The sequence below is a fragment of the Aulonocara sp. 'chitande type north' Nkhata Bay genome, linkage group LG2 (genome assembly GCF_057382095.1).
Source record: "Aulonocara sp. 'chitande type north' Nkhata Bay isolate Kocher_YH1m ecotype deep benthic linkage group LG2, A_spYH_male_GT1.1, whole genome shotgun sequence".
NCBI classification, from domain to species: Eukaryota; Metazoa; Chordata; class Actinopteri; order Cichliformes; family Cichlidae; genus Aulonocara; species Aulonocara sp. 'chitande type north' Nkhata Bay.
In genome coordinates, this window is record NC_141345.1 from 37,176,554 (window position 1) to 37,198,518 (window position 21,965).

At 43.8% G+C, this 21,965-nt stretch overlaps 1 protein-coding gene across 3 annotated transcripts; it reads right to left on the reverse strand.

Moving 5' to 3' along the window:
• Positions 1 to 1,838: 1,838 nt before the first annotated feature.
• ccdc142 (coiled-coil domain containing 142) lies at positions 1,839 to 20,560 on the reverse strand. Of its 3 annotated transcripts, none has more exons than XR_015124704.1 (17): positions 20,229 to 20,560; positions 19,576 to 19,644; positions 17,624 to 17,670; positions 17,095 to 17,298; positions 16,665 to 16,883; positions 15,005 to 16,320; positions 13,563 to 13,840; positions 12,762 to 12,848; positions 11,198 to 11,386; positions 10,618 to 10,778; positions 10,086 to 10,238; positions 9,797 to 9,911; positions 5,616 to 5,793; positions 5,357 to 5,467; positions 2,789 to 2,915; positions 2,407 to 2,575; positions 1,839 to 2,289 (listed from the first exon to the last, which is right to left on the reverse strand). XR_015124704.1 is itself a non-coding variant. In XM_086261802.1 (17 exons), the coding sequence occupies exons 3-17, from the start codon at positions 17,624 to 17,626 to the stop codon at positions 2,181 to 2,183; spliced, it is 3,393 nt and encodes a 1,130-aa protein (XP_086117928.1). In that variant the 5' UTR covers positions 17,627 to 17,670; positions 19,576 to 19,644; positions 20,229 to 20,560; the 3' UTR covers positions 1,839 to 2,180. The 3 variants fall into 3 exon arrangements, 2 of the variants coding, with proteins under 2 accessions (XP_086117928.1, XP_086117922.1); XM_086261802.1 differs by having other exon boundaries at positions 2,789 to 2,889; XM_086261796.1 differs by lacking the exons at positions 17,624 to 17,670; positions 19,576 to 19,644; positions 20,229 to 20,560 and having other exon boundaries at positions 2,789 to 2,889; positions 17,095 to 17,322.
• Positions 20,561 to 21,965: the final 1,405 nt, after the last annotated feature.

The following is a 21,965-nucleotide window of genomic DNA, read 5'->3' on the forward strand; positions in this document are numbered from 1 at the left end:
CTGAATACGGGACGATTCCGTTTTTTACGGCAACTCTACTAACTAACCTTATGAATAAAATAAAGTTCAACATCAGTAACATCATAGCACCCACCCAGCTGTATAGAAACTCGTACCCAGCACAATGAAAATAAACTCCACCTAAACTTGGTTCATATCTGACCCAGACAGACTGCAGGTCATAACTTCTTACCTGAAGTTCAGTTCTCCTGACACTCGGACCGGCGGCCGCCTCGGGGCTCTTCTCCTGCCTCCGATCTCCCTCATCCACCTGCTGGCCTCCACCACTTGCTGATGTTACTGAATCTGTGGAAGCTCTGTGGAGCCTGTCTAAATCCCAGTAACGATTAATGCGTTCCTGATTTTGGCATAATAACTAGTTACCGTGCTCGTTACCACAATAATAACGTAGTTATTAACGTAGTTAACTAGTCCCTACACTGGTAATAACACAGAAATGAATAAATAAGCAGAAAAGATTCAAATGAACAAGATGAGCCTACTGAGATTCTGTACAGCTGCTCTTTGTCAAAGGAAATGTTAATGAGTTTATTTCACTACAACTAAGGAGGCAAGCCCGACTCCTGAAATTCAACCCCCCATCATAATTCCCCCCTCCACCAAACTTTACACCTGGCACAGTGCAATCAGAGAAGTAACGCTCTGTTGGCAAAGTCCAGAGAACAGGCCTCCACTAGACGGCAGCATGCTTTACATCACAGCATCCAACACTTTGCATTGTGGTTGGTCATGTAGGGCTTGTATGCACACAATCTGCAGTTGAGAAAAGGTGATAATAATCAGTATATGTTATTGCAATACCGCATATCACAACATTTCTGAAGCTGCAAATGTGTCGTTTAGTGAGTGAAGTATGGTGAGAATGTCGCATCCTGGGGTCTGTGTTGATTTATACCTGTAGTGAGTTAAGACAGAGATGTGAACGTACTAACGAGTGAAGAAAACATGTTGAGGATGGAGGACAGTTAGTGAATCAGGAAATACAGAGGATTGATGAAGAGGAGGGCAGCTGTGAAGAGGATGAGTTGGTACCTGTGTAGTATGGACCAAATTGTTTGTCACAAGCTTAGAGAGTGAGAGGATGCCCGAGGAACGGATTTGTACGTATTTATTTCCAGGAACAAGGGTGATGTGCAGAGCTCAGATAGGATCGAGTTGTTGAAGCTGGGTTAAGAAGAGAGGAGACTCTCATTCTTTCTCGGCATGAAGCCCAACTGCTGGTTGCTGTGTTGATGGACACAGATGAAGTCAGCGTCCATAGACCGTGATGTTTGAAGACAATACTGAGATCTGTAGTGAGGCAGGAGGTAGATGAGAGAACGGAAAGTTGGCGGTCAGTGAAAACAAGACAGAATGTGTGTAAATGTGAGGCAGGTATAACAGTGACGTCATACAGTGCTTACGAGACGGCAGCGAGACCTGCGATGATGCATGGCTTTGAGATGGTGCACTAATAACAACCAGGATGGATGATTAGAAATGTATTCCTGTCATTGAGTAGTCTGAACTGTTGTTGTTCTCGGTCCTGACTTCATTTGTGCGAACAACAACAGGAGGGGTTAGTAAAGAAATGATTTGTGCTTCTCGTCCATCGAGAGTACAGGGAACAGAATCAAAAGTAAAAGAAAATCACTTTTGCTTCTGTCTTCAGGTCCTGTGTTTGTTGTTCTGCAGTTTGAACTACTGAAATAAAGTCACAAAGCACAGAAATGAATTCAGCTGAATGAGATAAGGAGCATCAAATGGTTTTCATGGTGCACTTAGTCCAGTTCCAGTCTGATAAACTGACAACAGCAATGAAAAGAAGCACGAGCACATGAACATGCAAACACAAACTGATTTATTCAGGTATATAAAACACAGGTAAAAGAAATATTTCTGAAAATAAGAGCATTTTGTTTTTAAATTAATTATCATTTCATTCATTTGACACATTTCAAACATATGTGAGCGAGAAGTTCTAACCAGTGTTGTCCCAGTGTGTTGCACCTGCTTCATGGTGCCCCTCATGTCTATTTATCAAAAATAAAATCATTATTTTTATGTATTTACATGATATTTCCTTCAAATGTTGCTACTAAATCAAAGTGTGTGTGTGTGTGTGTGTGTGTGTGTGTGTGTGTGTGTGTGTGTGTGTGTGTGTGTGTGTGTGTGTGTGTTCAGTGTTCAGAGTTGGACAGGCAGGACAGCCCCGGCAGCCTCCAGCGACGGGCACTGGTCTGAATCCTCAGGTCTAACCAGTCCTGCTGAGCTGCACCCAGCACCAGGCTGTGAGCACAAAGGAAACACTTCTTAACTGGGAGAAGTGTGCATCAGGCCCATTAATGTGTCAAAAAAATGATGAATTTCTGCACTACCTCCGTAGAGAGAATGGGAGAACTGTACCTTGGAGCGAGGTATGGCTCTGCGGGGGTCGATGGGTCTACTGGAGGGAGGTCGGTAGGCGTGCATGAGGAATCAGACTGAGGCAGGTCCTCGCCTTCCATGCACCTCAGGTTGGCTATACTGCTCCCCACAGCAGCATCAGTGCTGTCCCCGTTTCTGTCAGCCGGACCTGGAGAATTACAGCAGGCTCATCACCACTGCCTCTCATTGTATTTGTCACATGAATGGCAACCACACAGCCTGTGAATCCTAACAGAACATGTGCTTGGTTGATGAAGGACAACTTTCTCACAGCCCAACACGCCTGTGTACTGAAGGAACGAGGGAAATGAACTGTGACGTGTTGGCACATTTGAACGCTGCAGACTGACGTGACACTTACAGCAGCGAGAGAAAGGCTCCCAGGATCGAGACTGCACGTACGGTTTAGCCTGCGGCTGCTGAAGCAGGCACACCACTGCTGAGTCCACCTGCTGAAAAACCCTGCAGGCAGAGAGAGCACCGAGGAACTTCATCACTTATTATTTAGACTCTGCCAGCAAATATTAAAAAGTAACACTTTAATATTTTTTACTTGAACAGACCCAGGAGATAACCAAAAACAGTTGAAGTCACAATGTTTGAGGTGTACAACAAAGATGTGACTAAATACTGAAAATAGCAACATTTGTATGATTATCTTCTTGTGCACATCTGGTCCCAGCACTGCAGCTGCATTTGGAAAACTGAGTCCCACTCTGACATCACGTCAAAGTGACTTATATACAGGGTGGGTCATTCATATGGATACAGCGTAACAACATGGGAATGGTTGGTGATATTAAAGTCCTGTTTGTGGCACATTAGTATATGTGAGGGGGCAAACTCCTCAAGATGGGTGATGACCATGGTGGCCATGTAGAAGTCGGCCATCTTGGATACAACTTTTGTTTTTTCAATAGGAAGAGGGTCATGTGACACATCACACTTATTGGTAATGTCACAAGAACAACAATGATGTGCTTGGTTTCAACGTAACTTTATTCTTTCATGAGTTATTTACAAGTTTCTGACCACTTATAAAATGTGTTCAATGTGCTGCCCATTGTGTTGGATTGTCAATGCAACCCTCTTCTCCCACTCTTCACACACTGATAGCAACACTGCAGGAGAAATGCCAGCACAGACATCCAGTATCCGTAGTTTCAGGTGCTGCACATCTCGTATCTTCACACCATAGACAATTGCCTTCAGATGACCCCAAAGATAAAAGTCTAAGGGGGTCAGATCGGGAGACCTTGTGGGCCATTCAACTGGCCCACGACGACCAATCCACTTTCCAGGAAACTGTTCATCTAGGAATGCTCGGACCTGGCACCCATAATGTGGTGGTGCACCATCCTGCTGGAAAAAGTCAGGGAACGTGCCAGCTTCAGTGCACAAAGAGGGAAACACATCATCATGTAGCAACTTCAAATATCCAGCAGCCTTGAGGTTTCCATTGATGAAGAATGGACCCACTATCGTTGTGCCCCATATACCACACCAAACCATCACTTTTGTTGTTCCAACAGTCTTGGAGGGATCCATCCAGTGTGGGTTAGTGTCAGACCAATAGCGTTGGTTTTGTTTGTTAACACCATTCACATAAAAGTTTGTCTCATCACTGAACAAAATCTTCTGCGTGAACTGAGGGTCCTGTTCCAGTTTTTGTTTTGCCCATTCTGCAAATTCTGTGGCCGACCTGGGTCATCCTCGCTGAGATGCTGCAGCAGCTGGAGTTTGTAAGGGTGCCATTTGTGAGTAGCTAATATCCGCCGAAGGGATGTTCAACTAATGCCACTCTCCAGTGACATGCGGCGAGTGCTACGCTGTGGGCTCTTGCTGAATGAAGCTAGGACAGCCACTGATGTTTCTTCATTAGTGACAGTTTTCTTGCGTCCACATTTTGGCAAATCCAACACTGAACCAGTTTCACGAACAAGCAGTTTGCTAACTGTAGCATGGGAGATGGGTGGTCTCGTAGGGGGTCTTGCATTGAAATGTGCTGCAATGACCCGGTTACTGCTTTCACCAGATATCAACACAATTTCGATCCTCACGTGTTAACCTTCGACATGTCAATGGCTGTGAACAAAGAGAAACTTGTAAATAAGTCATGAAAGAATAAAGTTACGTTGAAACCAACCACACCATTGTTGTTCTTGTGACATTACCAATAAGTCTGATGTGTCACATGGCCCTCTTCCTATTGAAAAAACTAAAGTTGTATCCAAGATGGCCGACTTCTAAATGGCCACCATGGTCACCGCCCATCTTGAGGAGTTTGCCCCTCACATATACTAATGTGCCACAAACAGGACTTTAATACCACCAACCATTCCCATGTTGTTACGCTGTATCCATATGAATGGCCCACCCTGTAGAATCAGCCTCAGTGGAAGAGAACATGACGTCCGCAGTGCAAACAGCAGTGTGTTCATTTCCTTCTTAGCTGGCACAGTGGTGCAGAGGTCTGCACTGCCAAATAACAGAAAGAGTCTGAACCTGTCTGGAGTCTTTTTGGGTGGAGTTTGGATGCTTCCTCTGTGCCTGTTTCTTCCCACAGCCCCAAAAGCTGCATATTTACTGACTGTGTGATTCATTGGTGATTTAAAATTGCAGATGGAAAAATGTGACGTTCAGTGGTCAGTAAGACTAGAAAGATGACGGCTTCCACACTCTGAAGCTCACAGTAAAGCAGTGGTCTCAGATATGTGGAGTATGCACAGCTGCTAAGCTTTCATAAAGCACCTTGAGGCGACTGCTGTTGTGATTTGGTGCTATATAAATACAATTGAATTGAATTGAACACGTAGGCTCGTTTGGGCTGGTTTTGGATATTTGTTACTGGTTTGATTAGTTAACAATCAAGAGATTTACAGGGAGATGAAGATGACAATGAATAAGAGAAAAAGCCAGACGGTGATACCGGAGGCTGAGCAGCTGCTGGTGGAGCTCAGCTGACAGACCATACTGGTTGGACTGGATCATTTCTCTAATAGAGTCAAAGTCCTGCTTCAGCTGAAGAGCGCCCTGCACGCTAAAAACAGAGCAAAAGGACATTTGTCAACATCTGAAGATGGTCTGTGTTTATGTGACGTGAAGAGTCACACGCACATGTACCAAACTGCTGTTTTTAATGATGTCATCAGTTTGTTGGCTAACACCGTCTGTGCTCTAAAACACACCTGAACTTGATCTTCTGTCTCAGGATGTGCTCCATCCATGCCTCCATGAACGCTGTCGTCGTTATACTCAATGCTTGGACTCGTGCGTCGTCAGACAGAGGGGCCACGCCCTCTAACACTTGACCAATCACAGTTTGAGCTGCCAGAGATGCATATTCACTGGGACTGTTGGGAAAACCTTTGGAAACACAGCGTAAAATGAAAAAGGCCATTTAGAGAGAAAATGAAATACAAACTTTTAGCTTCTGTTGAACTGAGATGCTGCTGAAATATTACAGCAGCCATTTATTTTCAGTGTGGTTGGTGCGAATATAAAAGCATTCATAAGCAATGACACTAACTACACGCTGTAGCTGCTGCTTTGGCAGGACAGCGACCCAAAGCACAAACATGACAGCTGGTGTTCTGTTCATAATACATGGGTGGATCAGTCACTGTGGAAGGAACAGACTGGAAGTCCAACCTGCAGCTGTTAGTGACAAAACTTTGAGTGCAAAACATGACAAAGATCAGGAAGTGTTGGAGCTGGAGCAGTGAAGACAGACACACAGCAAAGAGCCAGGAGTGAGAACCTGCTGCACTCCAGCGGTGTGGCACAGGGTCACCTGCTCACACCTGAGTTTGTGGGTTGTTCTCTCACAGGAAAACTACATTCACTGTATTACAGTCACATAGTACTGAGTGTTACTCCTAATGAAAACATTTAAAACACTTTAACAGTCATGAGTGTTTTCCTTTATTATTCAAACCAAAGTCTTCTCTGGCTTAGTCTGAATGATCAGCAGGGCTGATAGAAATATTATAATGATGATCATTTATTGTACTGTTGAAAGAACTCTCTAAAGCTTGTAAATTACAAATATTGAATTCCAAATTATTTGATTATTTATGTGCAATTACAAACTCGGTGTAACTATCTGTGTATAAACACAAAGCTGACACTGTGAGACTTCATCACAGGTGTGATCATCACAGCAGATGTCTTTGTGCAAAGTAACTGAGGATAAAAACATGGAGCAGATTTTCCTGGCCTGGCTTTTTATAGCAGATAAGAAAATCAGATGTGAACCTGATGCTGCTGAAGTGAAGCAGAGCAAAGTTACAGAGGTTTGATTACAGACACAGCTGAGAGTTTGTTATTTGGCATCATTTGTAAAAGTTTACATTTGTTCGATGTTTAACAGCAGAAATGAGGCTTTGTTGTTGGAGTGTTGAGTGATGAAACCTGCAGCGTCAGAATCTGTGAGACGTCGACAGAATCAGCGACGGCGTGTCCGTGCCGTCGGGTGAACGATCCACGCTCTGTGTTTCTGTGCGGACTCTGTAACCTGCTCTCATTTGCTGTTTTAGCTGTTTGATGGTTGCTGAAATAATGTTGTGAGCTTCAACCTGAGATTCTGGCGTTTCTGACAAAAATACATTTATATTTAAAAATGGATTCAGGACTTAATGAATGGATATCACTTTATTGAAACTAAAATCGATTTTTAAACCCAACCCTGATGAGTTTAGCCGAATAAAAGTAACCCCTAAATAACTTCTTCGTTGAACAGTTACAGCGTGTTTAGTAATGTGTTGATGTTTGCTGCAGTTTTTATGTTCAGAATTCACAAAGCCTACAAAACCACTTCACTTTGTTTCACTTTGTAAGAGCCCATCAGACATCACTGGCTTCAAAGGCTGCTGTACTTAAACCATTCCTTAAAGATCCACACCTGAAAACCTAAACACCTGATCACCTGAAACAGAACACCTGATCACCAGAACACCTGATCACCTGAACACCTAAACACCAGATCACCTGATCACCTGAAACAGAACACCTGTTCACCTGATCACCAGAACACCTGATCACCTGAACCAGAACACCTAATCACCAGAACACCTGATCACCTAAACACCAGAACACCTGATCAACTGAACCAGAACACCTGATCACCTGATCACAAGAACACCTGATCACCAGAACCAGAACACCTGATCACCAGATCACCTGAACCAGAACACCTGATCACCAGAACACCTGATCAACTGAACCAGAACACCTGATCACCAGATCACCAGAACATCTGATCACCAGAACACCTGATCACCAGAACCAGAACAGCTGATCACCAGATCACCAGAACACCTGATCACCAGAACACCTGATCACCTGAACCAGAACACCTAATCACCAGAACACCTGATCTACTGAACCAGAACACCTGATCACCTAAACACCAGAACACCTGATCTACTGAACCGGAACACCTGATCACCAGAACACCTGATCACCTGAACACCTAAACACCAGATCACCTGATCACCTGAAACAGAACACCTGTTCACCTGATCACCAGAACACCTGATCACCTGAACCAGAACACCTAATCACCAGAACACCTGATCACCTAAACACCAGAACACCTGATCACCTGAACCAGAACACCTGATCACCAGAACACCTGAACACCTAAACACCAGATCACCTGATCACCTGAAACAGAACACCTGTTCACCTGATCACCAGAACACCTGATCACCTGAACCAGAACACCTGATCACCAGATCACCAGATCACCTGATCACCAGAACACCTGATCACCAGATCACCTGAACCAGAACACCTGATCACTGAACCAGAACACCTGATCACCAGATCACCTGATCACCAGAACACCTGATCACCTGAAACAGAAAACCTGATCACCTGATCACCAGAACACCTGATCACCAGAACCAGAACACCAGATCACCAGATCACCTGAACCAGAACACCTGATCACCAGAACACCTGATCAACTGAACCAGAACTCCTGATCACCTGAACCAGAACACCTGATCACCAGATCACCTGATCACCAGAACACCTGATCACCTGAACCAGAACACGTGATCACCAGAACACCTGATCACCTGAACACCAGAACACCTGATCACCAGAACACCTGATCACCAGATCAACTGAACCAGAACACCTGATCACCAGATCACCAGAGCACCTGATCACCAGAACATCTGATCACCTGAACCAGAACACCTGATCACCTGAACCAGAACACCTGATCACCAGAACACCTGATCACCAGAACCAGAAAACCTGATCACCAGAACACCTGATCACCTGAACCAGAACACCTGATCACCAGAACCAGAACAGCTGATCACCAGATCACCAGAACAGCTGATCACCAGAACACCTGATCACCTGAACCAGAACACCTGATCACCAGAACACCTAAACACCAGATCACCTGAAACAGAACACCTGTTCACCTGATCACCAGAACACCTGATCACCTGAACCAGAACACCTGATCACCAGAACACCTGATCACCTGAAACAGAACACCTGTTCACCTGATCACCAGAACACCTGATCACCTGAACCAGAACACCTGATCACCAGAACACCTGATCACCTGAAACAGAATACCTGTTCACCTGATCACCAGAACACCTGATCACCTGAACCAGAACACCTAGTTCTAGTAAAGCGCTATATAAATACAGGCCGCTATATAAATACAGGCCATTTACCATTTACCATTTACCTGATCACCAGAACACCTGATCACCTGAACACCTAAACACCAGATCACCTGAAACAGAACACCTGATCACCAGAACACCTGATCACCTGAACCAGAACACCTGATCACCAGATCACCTGATCACCAGAACACCTGATCACCAGAACACCTGAAACAGAACACCTGTTCACCTGATCACCAGAACACCTGATCACCTGAACACCTAAACACCAGATCACCTGAAACAGAACACCTGATCACCAGAACACCTGATCACCAGAACACCTGATCACCTGAAACAGAACACCTGATCACCTGATCAATGTGGTCTTTATTCAGATCTGTTCATAACTTCCCTGTCTTTTAGTTTGTGCTTTGTCCTCTCGGTCTCTGTAAGTTTTCCACTACTCTGAAACTCCTCTTCCTCTACTGACCGGTATATTATTTATATAGTATATAGTTGTTCTCCACACTTCTCTGTCAGCTTTCCTCTCACCCAAACCTTACAGCCACCTTTTAAGACTCTGGTTCTGGTTTTCTGGTTTCCCGTGAAAGGGAGTTATTATTCACACGGTCACTAAGTGCTCAGAGGAGTTTCTTACCTTACAACATAAATCTACATAAAACACTGAGGTAAACTGAAGTCATACACTCAGATACGAGTACCTGTCCTGTGGCTGGGCTTCCAGTGTACAGCAGGAGGCATGGTGTGTTCAAAGATCTCTCCTGACCTCTGCTTGCAGTCACTGGAGAATGTCCTCAGCATCACAGAAGAGAAGGTCTGACGGACAGTGAAGACACCAACATTACCGGTTAGATGTGGTTAGGGAATCATGTGTGGCTCTGTATAGTCCTGGTATATGATCCTCAGCAACACTAAACACACAGTCCACCCGTCTGCACAGCAGCAGTGAAGCTTTCTGACGTGGCTGTGAGAAGAAAGCAGACAGCTCACCTGCAGAGCAGACCGAGCACGCTCCAGCGTTTGCAGCTGCTGCTGCAGGAGGAGCTGGCTGTGGGTGTGTAGAGCAGACTGCTGGTCACTGTGTGAATTCATCACTAGTGATTTGGTCTGATGCACCATCGCCTCGAATGACTCCCTCATCACCTGCAGACACAAAAAACACATTTAAACTGACACTGAGCTTAAAGATGAACTGTGTCCAAACGTTTTGGCACCACTGCTCAAACTCATTTTGTTTTTTTATTCGAAACGTATGAAATCCTTAATACATGAATATGAAGCAAAGTGAAATAAATGAAACGAACTTTGGGCCAAAAATAAGTACAGCACCAAAGACAGCCATTAGAAGCTCACAGTACATCATGCTTTGCATTGTTTTTACTCCAGTGTTAGTACAAAGTGGTGTGACTATGATCAGAGTTCACTGCATCGTGTTTATGAAACAGCCTTTGCACTTATATCAGTCTCTGATCACCCAGCTCTACAGAACACGTGTTCTGGTTGTAATATATGAGTAACCTACTGTGAGGTCCCCCTGTGTAATAAGCAGGAACTTATTGAGACTCCAGGAGGAGAGGAACTGGTGTGCCTTGGACATCACCCATACAGTAGGCAGCTGCACAGAGGCCAGCACCAAACCAACAGTCTGCCTCTGCAGAGTACAGGGGAAGAGGCTGAAGGGACCTGTGGAGGGGAGACAGACACAACGGGCATCAAGTCAATTTTATTATTATTATTATTTTATGTAGAAACTGTTTTTAAAAAAGAAAAATCAGGCAAAGACTCTGCAATATTAAAGAGAGACAACCACTGATCAAAGCCCACTGACCCATTGATCAGTGGTTGTTGATCAGTGGTCATGAGAATTTGCATAATTAAGATTAAGGAACTGAGCTCCCAGCCCATTGTTCCCTCAGTGGGCTGGTTTCAGTCATTGTGCAGATGGACTGTTTATAAGTTTGAAACCTGCAGTCAGCTGAGACTGAAGACGTCACCTGGATGTGACGAAACGTTTCTCCCACTAAACACTACGTCCAGATGAAGATATGAGTTGATGTCATTTCCACTGGGTTTGGTTAGAGTGCTGCTGGTGGAACGTTTACCTGAGGCTCTGCTGTGTGACTGACGGCAGCGCAGAGAAGACAGGAGGGGTGGCAGCAGCAGAAGGAAACGCCCCATTGTTGCTGACGTTGTCACATTTTCATCTTTTTCAGATGATGTCACCACAAACGAGCTTCTTTGATTTATCAAACATTTATCTGTCAGGGTTGAACCTAAAGTTCGGCACAATTCTGAGGAGAGACGACGAAGCAGAAGCACAGCAGGGGACAGCGATTCAGCTCAAAGTCAGTCTGCAGATAATGTTATTCTTTTTTACAGACGAGCGATGTCCGATGTTATTTATTGTTGCTGAGGAATTTAAAAAAAAACACCATAATGTACTTTATATTAGAGCTGGGCGATAGAACGATAACGATATGTATCGCGAAATAACTTTTTCTCGATAGAAAAATTAAATTATTGCGATAGACCTCACCGCGCTCGTCCTCTTAAAAAAAGAACAGCCAATCCAAATTAAGTAGTGCAGAGCCGAACCAATCACAGCCGCAGCGTCACGTCAAGCCGCACATGTGTGTTTGTTTGGGAAGCAGCCAGCCGCCATGCCGCCCGGGTAATGGAGGAAAGGAGTGTGCCGACTAGAGAAAAATCAACCGAGAGCGTGACCGAAGGTTACCGAAGAGAAAACAGATGATGGCTCCAACGCCGGAGAGATTGTTGAACGGAAGAGCCACAGAAGCTCTGTAGTGTGAAGGTATTTCAGCTATTTCAAGTCTGACAAAAACAGAGTAGCTGCACTGTAAATGCGCCGAAAGCAAGTCTGGAAATACAATAAAGCGGTGCAGCTCAGTCTCTGACTGGAAGCGCTGATTCGTCATTCGGCTTTTGTCAGACTAAAGTAACTGTTAAAACTGTTTGAAAAGCTCAGCTATACAACAAGGAGAGATCGAGAATTTCCTTTTAGTTCTCAGTTTATTTGATATTGACAAAAGTTAGTTTGTTTTACAGAAGAACAGACAAAATTGACTAAGATTTATTTTTAGAATTAATATTTTGTTTCTAAGTGGAATTGACAATTTACTCTGTTTCATTTATTCTATTTTGAAACTTAAACGCTTTAGCGGCTGCCTTTTGTGTAGTTTGCAATATTTGCCTTTATTTATCTGAAAAAGTCTCATGTTCCTTAAGTACATCTACCCTGTTGAACTTATTATGGGAAATAAATATTTAAATCAAAACAAGCTGCTGATTATTTCACATTTTACTTGTGAGCAACGGCACATTTAAATCTTACAAATATAGTTATTTGGCTGATATCGTGATAGATATCGTTATCGCCTGAAATGAAAAAAACATATCGTGATATGAAAAAATCTCATATCGCCCAGCTCTACTTTATATTTATCAACTGTTGGAAATTCTGCTGCTGTTAAAAATGAAGTAAAACATGATTTTAAAAATAACTTAGTGTGTCTGGTCAATCAAATATGAAATCAAAGCTAATGACATCACACCGTGTCTAAGACAAAAATGACATATATGTAAAAACATGTAATATGTAAGGTCAGAGCAGCAGACCGGTCAGTGTGTGAGTCTAAGCGCACTAACCATAGTCCCACTGAGCATGTGCAGTAACCAGTAACACACACAGACTCAGGTCCTCCAGCATGACTTCACTCTCCTTTGGAACTTGACCTACAACACACAACAAGGAGTGTCACACACACAACACAATTTCATATGCTCGGTTTTCTCCTTTCAAAGAGTTTTGCAGTCGAGCTGCTCTCGGAGGTTTTGCTGTTAACCTGAGTGCTGAGAAGCTCCCCCCAGCTCCTTCTGACAGCACAAGCTGTGATCATTACTGATGAGAGGCTGCGGGATAAAAACACTTTGAAATTAGACGATTCTTTTTTGTGCACACTGCCTCCCCCATCCATCAGGTCCAAATGTGTGCCAGAAGCAAACACAACGATCAGGCACTCAGATTGTGCAGATCATCATTGAGTCTCAGAGTATCTGAGAGCCTTTCCCCGGAGTTTCATAAATATTTAACATAACTGAGAGACCTTCTGTATACTGACTCTAAGTTTAGGCAAAGCTCCAGTCAGCTCAGCGTTTCCCACTCTGCCCCCACTTTCATGTGAATGTGCTCATAGATTAATGTGACCAATCACAAACGTGGATAAGACAACAGAAACGTGTCCATTCCAAAGGAAGAGAAAATATGAAGCGGTTACACACAACGCAGACACAAAACAGCTGCTGTAGACAAAGCAGCAAAGTAAACGTAACAAGGAAAGCAGTGTACAACATTACAGCACTACACGCTCAGCCTGGACTCTACTTTACGTATACATGTCTGCTATCATCAGACGGTGGGCACAGTGGCTGCTGAGGCCACGTTCTTACCAGCGTCTGAAGCCTGACACAGCCGGTGGATGACCTGGAAACCCCTGTGGTGCTCCTGGAGGTTGAGGCTTCCTGCAGTGTGTCCTGCTACAGGGACTTGTAGTTGCAGCCACAGGGCTCTGCTGCAGAAAGCCCTCAGCAGGGTATGATACTGTTCAAGCAGATCAGCAAAGACCAGAGACTCACCCAGGTCTAACCACTGGACTGAGTGAGACCAGCAAACAAGGTCCGGCTCCAGTGTCTTTGTGTCTGCTTCAAACATCTCCTCCTTCTCTGATCTGAAAGATACAAATCACCTCTTAATGTTTAAGCATCCTTTGATAGAAACACTGTAGTAGCGTAGGAACATGCACTCGTTTCCATGAATCCTACACCACCTGAAGGTGTTGGTTTCATGCCTGAATGATCATCTCTTCAGAAACAGACCGTGTTTCTTGGCCCGAGTCTGCATTTTTAATGCGTCGCTTTCAAGACAGTACGAGTCGGAATGAATGCATGATATTATCAGATAGTTTAATAGTTTAATTATTTATATAGCACATTTAATTACAACAGATAGACTGTGTGCGACTGTCCTCCACCTGCAGTTGTCCAGCTTACTATAATCATTAGTTTGGGAATGCCCAACAGGGACAACATAAGAACTGGGAAGAACAAAAAAACAACTTCTGTCAGGAGAAAACTGCTTTCAGTCTTTGTTTCATGGTTTACTTTGTCAATCTTACTTCAAAGAGAATTGTGCAAATTCATGCATGTGGCAAAACAGCACTAACTTCATCATTGCATGAACTTCAAGATATTCCCCGAATGAATCAAGATCGATCAGGATATAACAGCATATTTCTGACTAACAAGGCAGTTCATTCCATTTCTATTAACACTTTCTTTAAAATAACACATTCTGGGGCCGACTTGAAGGATGTGGCAGAAATTAGACCTGAGTGTAAATGTGACACTGGAACCTGTAGAGTGATATTTAGAATCCCCATAAATCCAGATCATGTTTTCATTGTTGTTCATTTTATGAAAAATTTAAACTAATTAAAGTTGAACCTTATTGAGCTTGAAGAAGACGTCAGAGGAACAAAGTAACTTGCTATTTAGAACCTGCCATGAATCATTAATACAAACAGGCGGTAAGAAACGTCGTTTTAAGTAGTTTATGTAGCATTATTACTACTTTGATCTTTAGATCCATTTATTGACCTTGACGAAGAGGTCAGAGATCAAATGTGACATCTTCATACAGCACTTTCTATATGTTTACAATAAACACCACACTTGTACGAGTCACAGTCATAGTCTGCTTCTAAGAATACAGTAGAGGTCTGGCCCAGCATGTAAGGCAGATATGAATGGACTCAACATCCCTACAAAGAATGACGCGGACGCAGAAACACTACCAATAACATTGGTAGGTGGTAACAATGGTGTGACCATACCTGCTGGTGGGATCTGGCACAGTTATTTCCAGTTCGGCCCATTCCTGTTGAATTCTCTCCACATTTTGGTCTTTGTTCAGTTTCGAGCTCTCTCTGTCTAATTCCACTGGATCGGGTGTATTTGGTACTCGAGCGCTCAAGATCGTTGAGTCAACCTTCCCATTTACCACGTCCGTTGCTGGGGTTTGAAGCGGCTGTTCGTTGAGTCTTTCTGGTGTGGGTGTATGTGAAACCAGCGGAGCCAGCAGATCACTGGACGAAACAAACACCTGAAAAAGCAGCTCTGCTGAGGAACGCTGAAGTTGGAAAATCCTTGACGGCGGCACGCCTCGGAGACGTTGGGAGCTCATTAACAAAGGTGAAGCTGTCTGCAGAAGCGCGCCGCTTTCTAAACGTGTCGGATCAGGTTGAACCAAGTCCAACGCTTCTACGCCGCTCTGAGTAAAAGCAGAATGGGACGTGCGTTTTTGACACCGGTTACTTTGTTCTCTTTTAGAGTTCTCCTCTTTATGTTCTGTATCTGCGGGATTGGCTGAAACAGAGGGACGATTTTCCACGACTGGCTTGTTCAAATGGACATCAGGCGTGTAAACAGGAAGTGTTGTATTTTTATTTTGACAAGACATCTGGAGGGTGGGACGACTTATGGAGAAAAGAGGAGAGGAAATTAGATATGTATAATGTAGCTGCTCCCAGGTCCACTCAGATCTCAATGTGGAAATCCCACAGCTGAGACTTGTGGGGTTTTGAGCACACGTGCAAGTCTCATGGTTGCTGTGGATCTGACAGAAGTAACAGGGCGGCTCTGAAGCCCAGTAGTGCAGCTGCTTGGCTGCCATTTCTGCATGATAGCTTGCTAAAATCATCATTAACTCTTTGACTGAGAAAGGAGAAGGGCGATGGCTTTTGATCCTTGGAAGACTGGAATCCAATGTGGAAAAATGTGCCTGCTGCATTACTGCAGTCTTTAGCTTGGAGGCGCTGTGCTGACCTCTCTGCTCATCAACAACCTGGTTGTAATGATAAGTCCCTGTTAAAATATCCTCCAAGACTTCTTTTGGTACAGAGTCTAAGTCAGTCTGGAATACAGAAGACAGGATCGCTTGGACATAGTGCTCCATCAAAACCAGAGCCTGCAGACCAAGTAAGTCCAGAGATTCCTTGATCTTTAGCAGTAGCCTGGTATGATGACCAGCAGCACGTCTCAAGAAGTGGTCAGACTGGACTTTGGAAAACAGGCAAGACCAGTGATTGAGATGAACTCTGAGTTCTTGACTCAGTGAACCCAGATCGAGCCTGCATGAAGTTGACGGGGTCTGGAAAAGAGAGCAGAATGACTGTGACTGTGTGAACAGGCACTGGTGGCGATACAGAAATCTAAAACTCTTTGACAAAGATGTCAAATGTTGGACGTTACAGAAGCATTCCTGCAACCATTTTTAACAATTATCCAACTACAGGTTGTGGCGGACGTCTGTGATCTGTTACACAGACTCTTCATTACATCGCCCAGTGAAGGTGCATGTGAAGACGCAAACGTTCAGCACAACTGGACAGTTCCCTCTGGTAGCCTCTGGCACAGTGTGATGTACAGCGCGTGACTATATGACACAGTGCTCAGTAAGCTTTAGATCACACAGTGCTGAGCGCTCGGCCTCACCTGCTGAGGTGCAAGGTGTTGCCGATGATGTTCCAACAGTCTGCTCACACTGGATATGTAAACCGCTGCTAGCCGAGCCCTCCTCGTGTACTCGTGTATAAAAATCAGCAGGGATCGCTGCTCCAGGAGTCTCCACTGAGCTCTGTATTTACCCTGCAGGGAGGATGAGGAGGGCAGGAGAAGAACCCCAGCTTCATCTGGCATTCCTTTAAAACAGACCTGATTAGACGGGGGAGAGGAGATTATGAACTCAGTTATAACAAGATCGATGTTTGTTCAATATTATGACCTCATCCCAAAAATGGCAATTAAAGAGTCAGAATGTTGAGGATGTAATCTTTGAAGAGATTAAGCTACGAGAGCTTTCATTCACTCATGTTCTCCTCACACCCATCACAATCCAGTTACACTGCAAACTGTATAAATTCACCTGAGACAGCCGTGCGCTGCCCACCAGCTGCCACTGAGGCGCCACAGAAAGAAGCGCTTGCTGCAGGCGCAGCAGGCGCTCGGAGGAGCGGGACACCAGGTTGTGAGCCACTACAAAGTTCTTCTCTTCCTGATCCTGACCGTGACCCCGGAATAACCACTTCAGACTGGGGTTAAAGCTGCTCCTGATTAACACCTCAGCTTGCTGCAAGGAACGAGACATGAACATCTGTAATCAGCAACCCGAACGGGATGATGCAGAGGCCAGTGTGAAGTGGCTTAACCTAAACAGCCCTCAGTAAAGGGTCAGGACAGGCAAAAGCAGTCCGAGGAAAACCTTTGAAAAACTACAAGGTCTCACTCCAAATATAAAGGAATCAGGGCTGGGTTGAGGTCAAGACTGAAATGGGAGGAGCTATGTTCACATGGACAGTGGAGGATTAATGTTTATTGATCAATCAGCTTAGTAGAAATTGTGCCGTAGTATCGGGCAGAAAAACAACATGTTGTGCTGCATATATAAATCATACCATTTGCACTCAGATCCTCTGTTTAGCAAACAGGAAGTGAAACTGCTCTGAAAGAAACAACAACAATGAATGATCAGTCGTAGCTCATCCTGCTCAAAATCCCTCACATTTCATTGGTTCATGTAATATGTTCAAGGTACAGTAATACATATATAAAATATATACATATTACTGCAAAGCTGTAACGTTGCCTTGTCATCTTGAACACAGAGGCCGAGGTGTCACTGTTAGGCCTAATCATGTTTTATGTATGTGGCCACGTACATATAATAATTATAGGTGACTGCACACCCACTGCTGAGTTTATAAGTTGGCTCATTGCAAAGAAATAAACAATCGAATTCATTTCATAAACCAACAAAAATGAAAAACATGTTACATAAAAGTTCTAAATGAACTTTTCATGTCATTGAGTGAAATAAGTATTTGATCCCCGAGCAAACGATGACTCAGTATTTGGTGGAGAACAGCACAGCGGTCAGACGTTCCAGGCTTGCTCACATCTCAGCAGCACTGTTGGCCTTCTCCTCTCCAGCTCCAGCTCGCTCCACAGATAGGACTGAGGTCTGGAGACACCCCACGTCTCCATTAAGGTTCCAGACCAAAATGTTGGCAGCATTCAATGACTGAATATCAGATGTAATCAGATTACAAATCAGTCTACAGGTTAGCTCTAAAATGTCACTTTACGATACATTTAGTTTAGTTTTCATGCATTAAAACCATTTTAGCCTCATGTTCACTGAGATGTTTCCACTATGTCCAGATCCTCACTGTGACCAACGAATGATGAGTGTGTGTAAAACCCTCTGCAGAGACGTTTGATGTGATTCTGCATCACAGAGTCGGCTTAATGCTGAGCTGACATTAAATGCTGCTGTAAAAGTGCTCATATTAAGAGCACAGAATAGCAAACTTGCAACTTCCTGACATTTCAGTGTTTGTAGAAATCAAAACTTCTGCAATGAATTGGCTCTCTGACACTTTACGAATGAGGAAATTAGTTGATCATTTTATTGCTCAGTGTGGTCTCAGTGATCCTGTTTATCTGACTGCACAGTAAAGCTGTAAAAGTCTAAACTGGAACATCAGAGGTTACCGTGCCGCTGTCTAATAATGCAGACACGGGGAATCAGCAGAGCGAGCTGAAACTCATTTTAAACAGGGCTCTTTGTGCATGCTTGTTGTAACTGCAGCTGTGTGAAGCAGGTTGGAATCAATTACAAAAGCATTTATACATTTGTTGCTTACATTCTAGGGTTGTATTAATCCATATTAAACTTAAAATTAAACTTAAATACTCATTTGCAACAGTGTGGATACAAACAGAGCTGTCTCTGCCTCAAACAGACGAGCTTACAGCTCCACCCCTCACTAACAGCTGACGTTCATTCTCATTTCAGCTGCATTAAAGTACTGAACAGTTCTCAGAAATGCTAACGCACGCTAACATTAGCCATTTCATTATTAGCAGTTATCCAGCAGCCACATTAGCCATGTGTTATCATTAACGTGGCGACTAATGAGGAAATGCTGAGTGGATTACAGGCACACAGCTGTGCAGACCAGTGGGGGAAACCACAGCTAAACTGGGCAGAGAGGCCACAGTGTGGAGAATTAATCCAAGCCGACAGTGACCGGTTCAAACTCTCACAGTGAGCCTTCTGTTTTGTTTTGAATGGTCTTTATTTTAGCAGAACTAATGCCACACAGTACACGAAGCTCATCTTTCCCATAATGCTCTTTGTGCGCTCTGTTATTTGTTGTGCCCTTGGTTTATTAGTAGCTTCTAAAATATATTTTATCTTCACAATCTGTAATGCGAGTCTATCCATCCATTCTCTTCCACTTATCCTCCTCAGGGTCGTGGGCTGGAGCCTATCACAGCACATCTTGGCCATGTCACCAATCATGAGTGTGTTTGTGTGTGTGCAGGCATGTATGTGTATTACCGATCAGGCCTCGCTCTACATCAGCATCTTTCAGTATCTCTGGGATGTTGTGATCCATAGTAGACAAAGCTGTGGAAGGACGAAGCACAAACATGAATTCAAGGCACAGAAAGGGGCCTGTTTATTTCAGAATTCACTCTCCAGCATTTCTGTTGTCACAGAATGTCTATATTCCAAATCATCTGTCAGTGATGTGAATATGAAGAAAAGGTATGAACTCCACAATCATTTTATGAACAGCTGACATCTAAAAAGGCTGCCTGCTATACTCTGTCAGCAATGCCAAGTGTGTATCACACTGTGGTTCAGCCACACTGCTCTCTGCTGTGTCTACACGACAGACTCTGTGACAGTGCTCGCCTGTTTGCTTCAGTGGGGACAGTCTGTGAACTTTCTGACAGATCTTCAACAATAATGTAAACACCACCCAACAACAGGAGCTACATGTTCCAACTTCACTTGTCCTTTTTTTAAGATGACGGTGTAAAAGCTCAGTGTATCCATGAGTCTGTGCTCTTCTTCTGGACATGGAAAACATGCTAATATCTTCCTGTGTCCAACATCGGCAATGATCTAATGGAGTCACCACAGTCAGCTCAACAAAGGCTAGTTAGGGCCAGCAGATGTGTTATTTCCAGCCATCGTACACTTACTTATCAAAACTGTGTTTCTGCGTCCATCTTTGGGGCATCTCGGCTCAACAGAAGAACTTCTCTGGGGAGTACCGACTGGCTTTTTCCCCGCAGAAGAAGAAACGCTGTTAGCTTCATGTTAGCGTTGACACAGCGCTGCTATCCGCACTTGACTGTGGCTAACGTTTCGCCTCACTGAAAGAGCCAGCCAACGATCTTATTATTGACTTACGCCTTTCCTAAAGACGCTCCCGTTAATCCACGAAGGAAGCGTTTAAAATAGCATCTAAATGGCAGAAGCCTGGGAAAACAGGATGTAGCTGCAGCCAATCAGGAGAAAGCGTCGCCAGTTGTTATGGTAAACAAGAAGCGGCGGTGACTCTTGCGCCTGCGTCACTTTTGCTCCTCTACGAGAGGATCCTTCCGCATCTTACGGACATAATTAAAGTAATGGGCTGTAACACCGTAACTACGGTACAAAAACAGCGATCACATTAAACAGCATGTTGCCTCATTTATCCTGAAAACACAATCGCGATGTAAACAATCGTTTAAAAAAGGAAAGAAAAAATCACTGGTTATTTTCAGGAAAGTTAGTTAATTTACATAATGCATAAGATTAAAATATATAAGATTTTAAATTGTACTCAAAATGTTTCCCCGTCATTTTAAATACAGTGGCCAAAATTGACGTTGCCGGCCACATCTGCAGTCGGCCTTTATTTACAATTTAAATATCGCAAATAGCTCATTAATGCTATACATGACAATTTAACATTTGGTAAATGGACTGATTCTTATATAGCACTTTTCTACTCAAAGCGCTGTATACAACATACATTTGAAGATTTATAGATTTCTGTTTTTTCCTCCATCTCTGCTCCCCCTCATTCTTCTACTTCCTCGCCTCAAGCCTCCTGTCTGTAATTGAAATCAAGGCTCTAACACAGGAAAAACATGCATGAACATGCTTTTTATTCTCTGGACAGATGACAACGAGACGGCTAAATAACAACAACAGGTGGTTAAAAGGTAACATTATGTCAGCTAGCTGGCTCCTAAGCGTCACACTTTCCCTTTGATAAACAGTCCTGCCATCATATAAAAGTTTATTGACTGTTGAGGTAAATGGTGGACTGACAACCTACATGTACTGCAGATGAATGGTGGCCAGAGTTGATTGTCCTTCTTCAGCCACCATACCTAGGATTATGCAGTTGAATCATGAGTGGTAAGAAAACAGAATTCAGGTGGCTACAATCTGTGTTGTTCAGTGGTGCATTATGGGTAATCTCAGCCTCTCACTGAACGTGCTCCTGTAGCACATCATGGAGTGGGTGGGAGGTATTATCCAACATTGTCCTTATCCACCTCTCAGACACCACCCTAAGGGAGTCCAGCTCCGTCCCCACAACATTACTGCGACCCTCCACCTGCTGCCCCAGCATGGCACAAAAGTCCTGAAGACTGTAATACTCATTCATAGACCTGATGCAGTAGCACCGCTATCATGAAGATGATGGCCTCAGCAAGACACAATACAATCAACTCACACCTCACAACCTCCAAATCAAACAAAAAACCTTTGTGGCAAGAAACTTCAGAGAAGTTGTCAGGCCAGTTTTAAGCCTTTCTGCCCAGACAAAGTGTGCAGGTGGAATACACGTGTTGATGTCTGCAAAGTGAACGACAATATTAAATCAAATGGAAAGGGAACAGTTCTTTTCCACTTTTTTAGTGAAATGGGCAGTCTCCTTG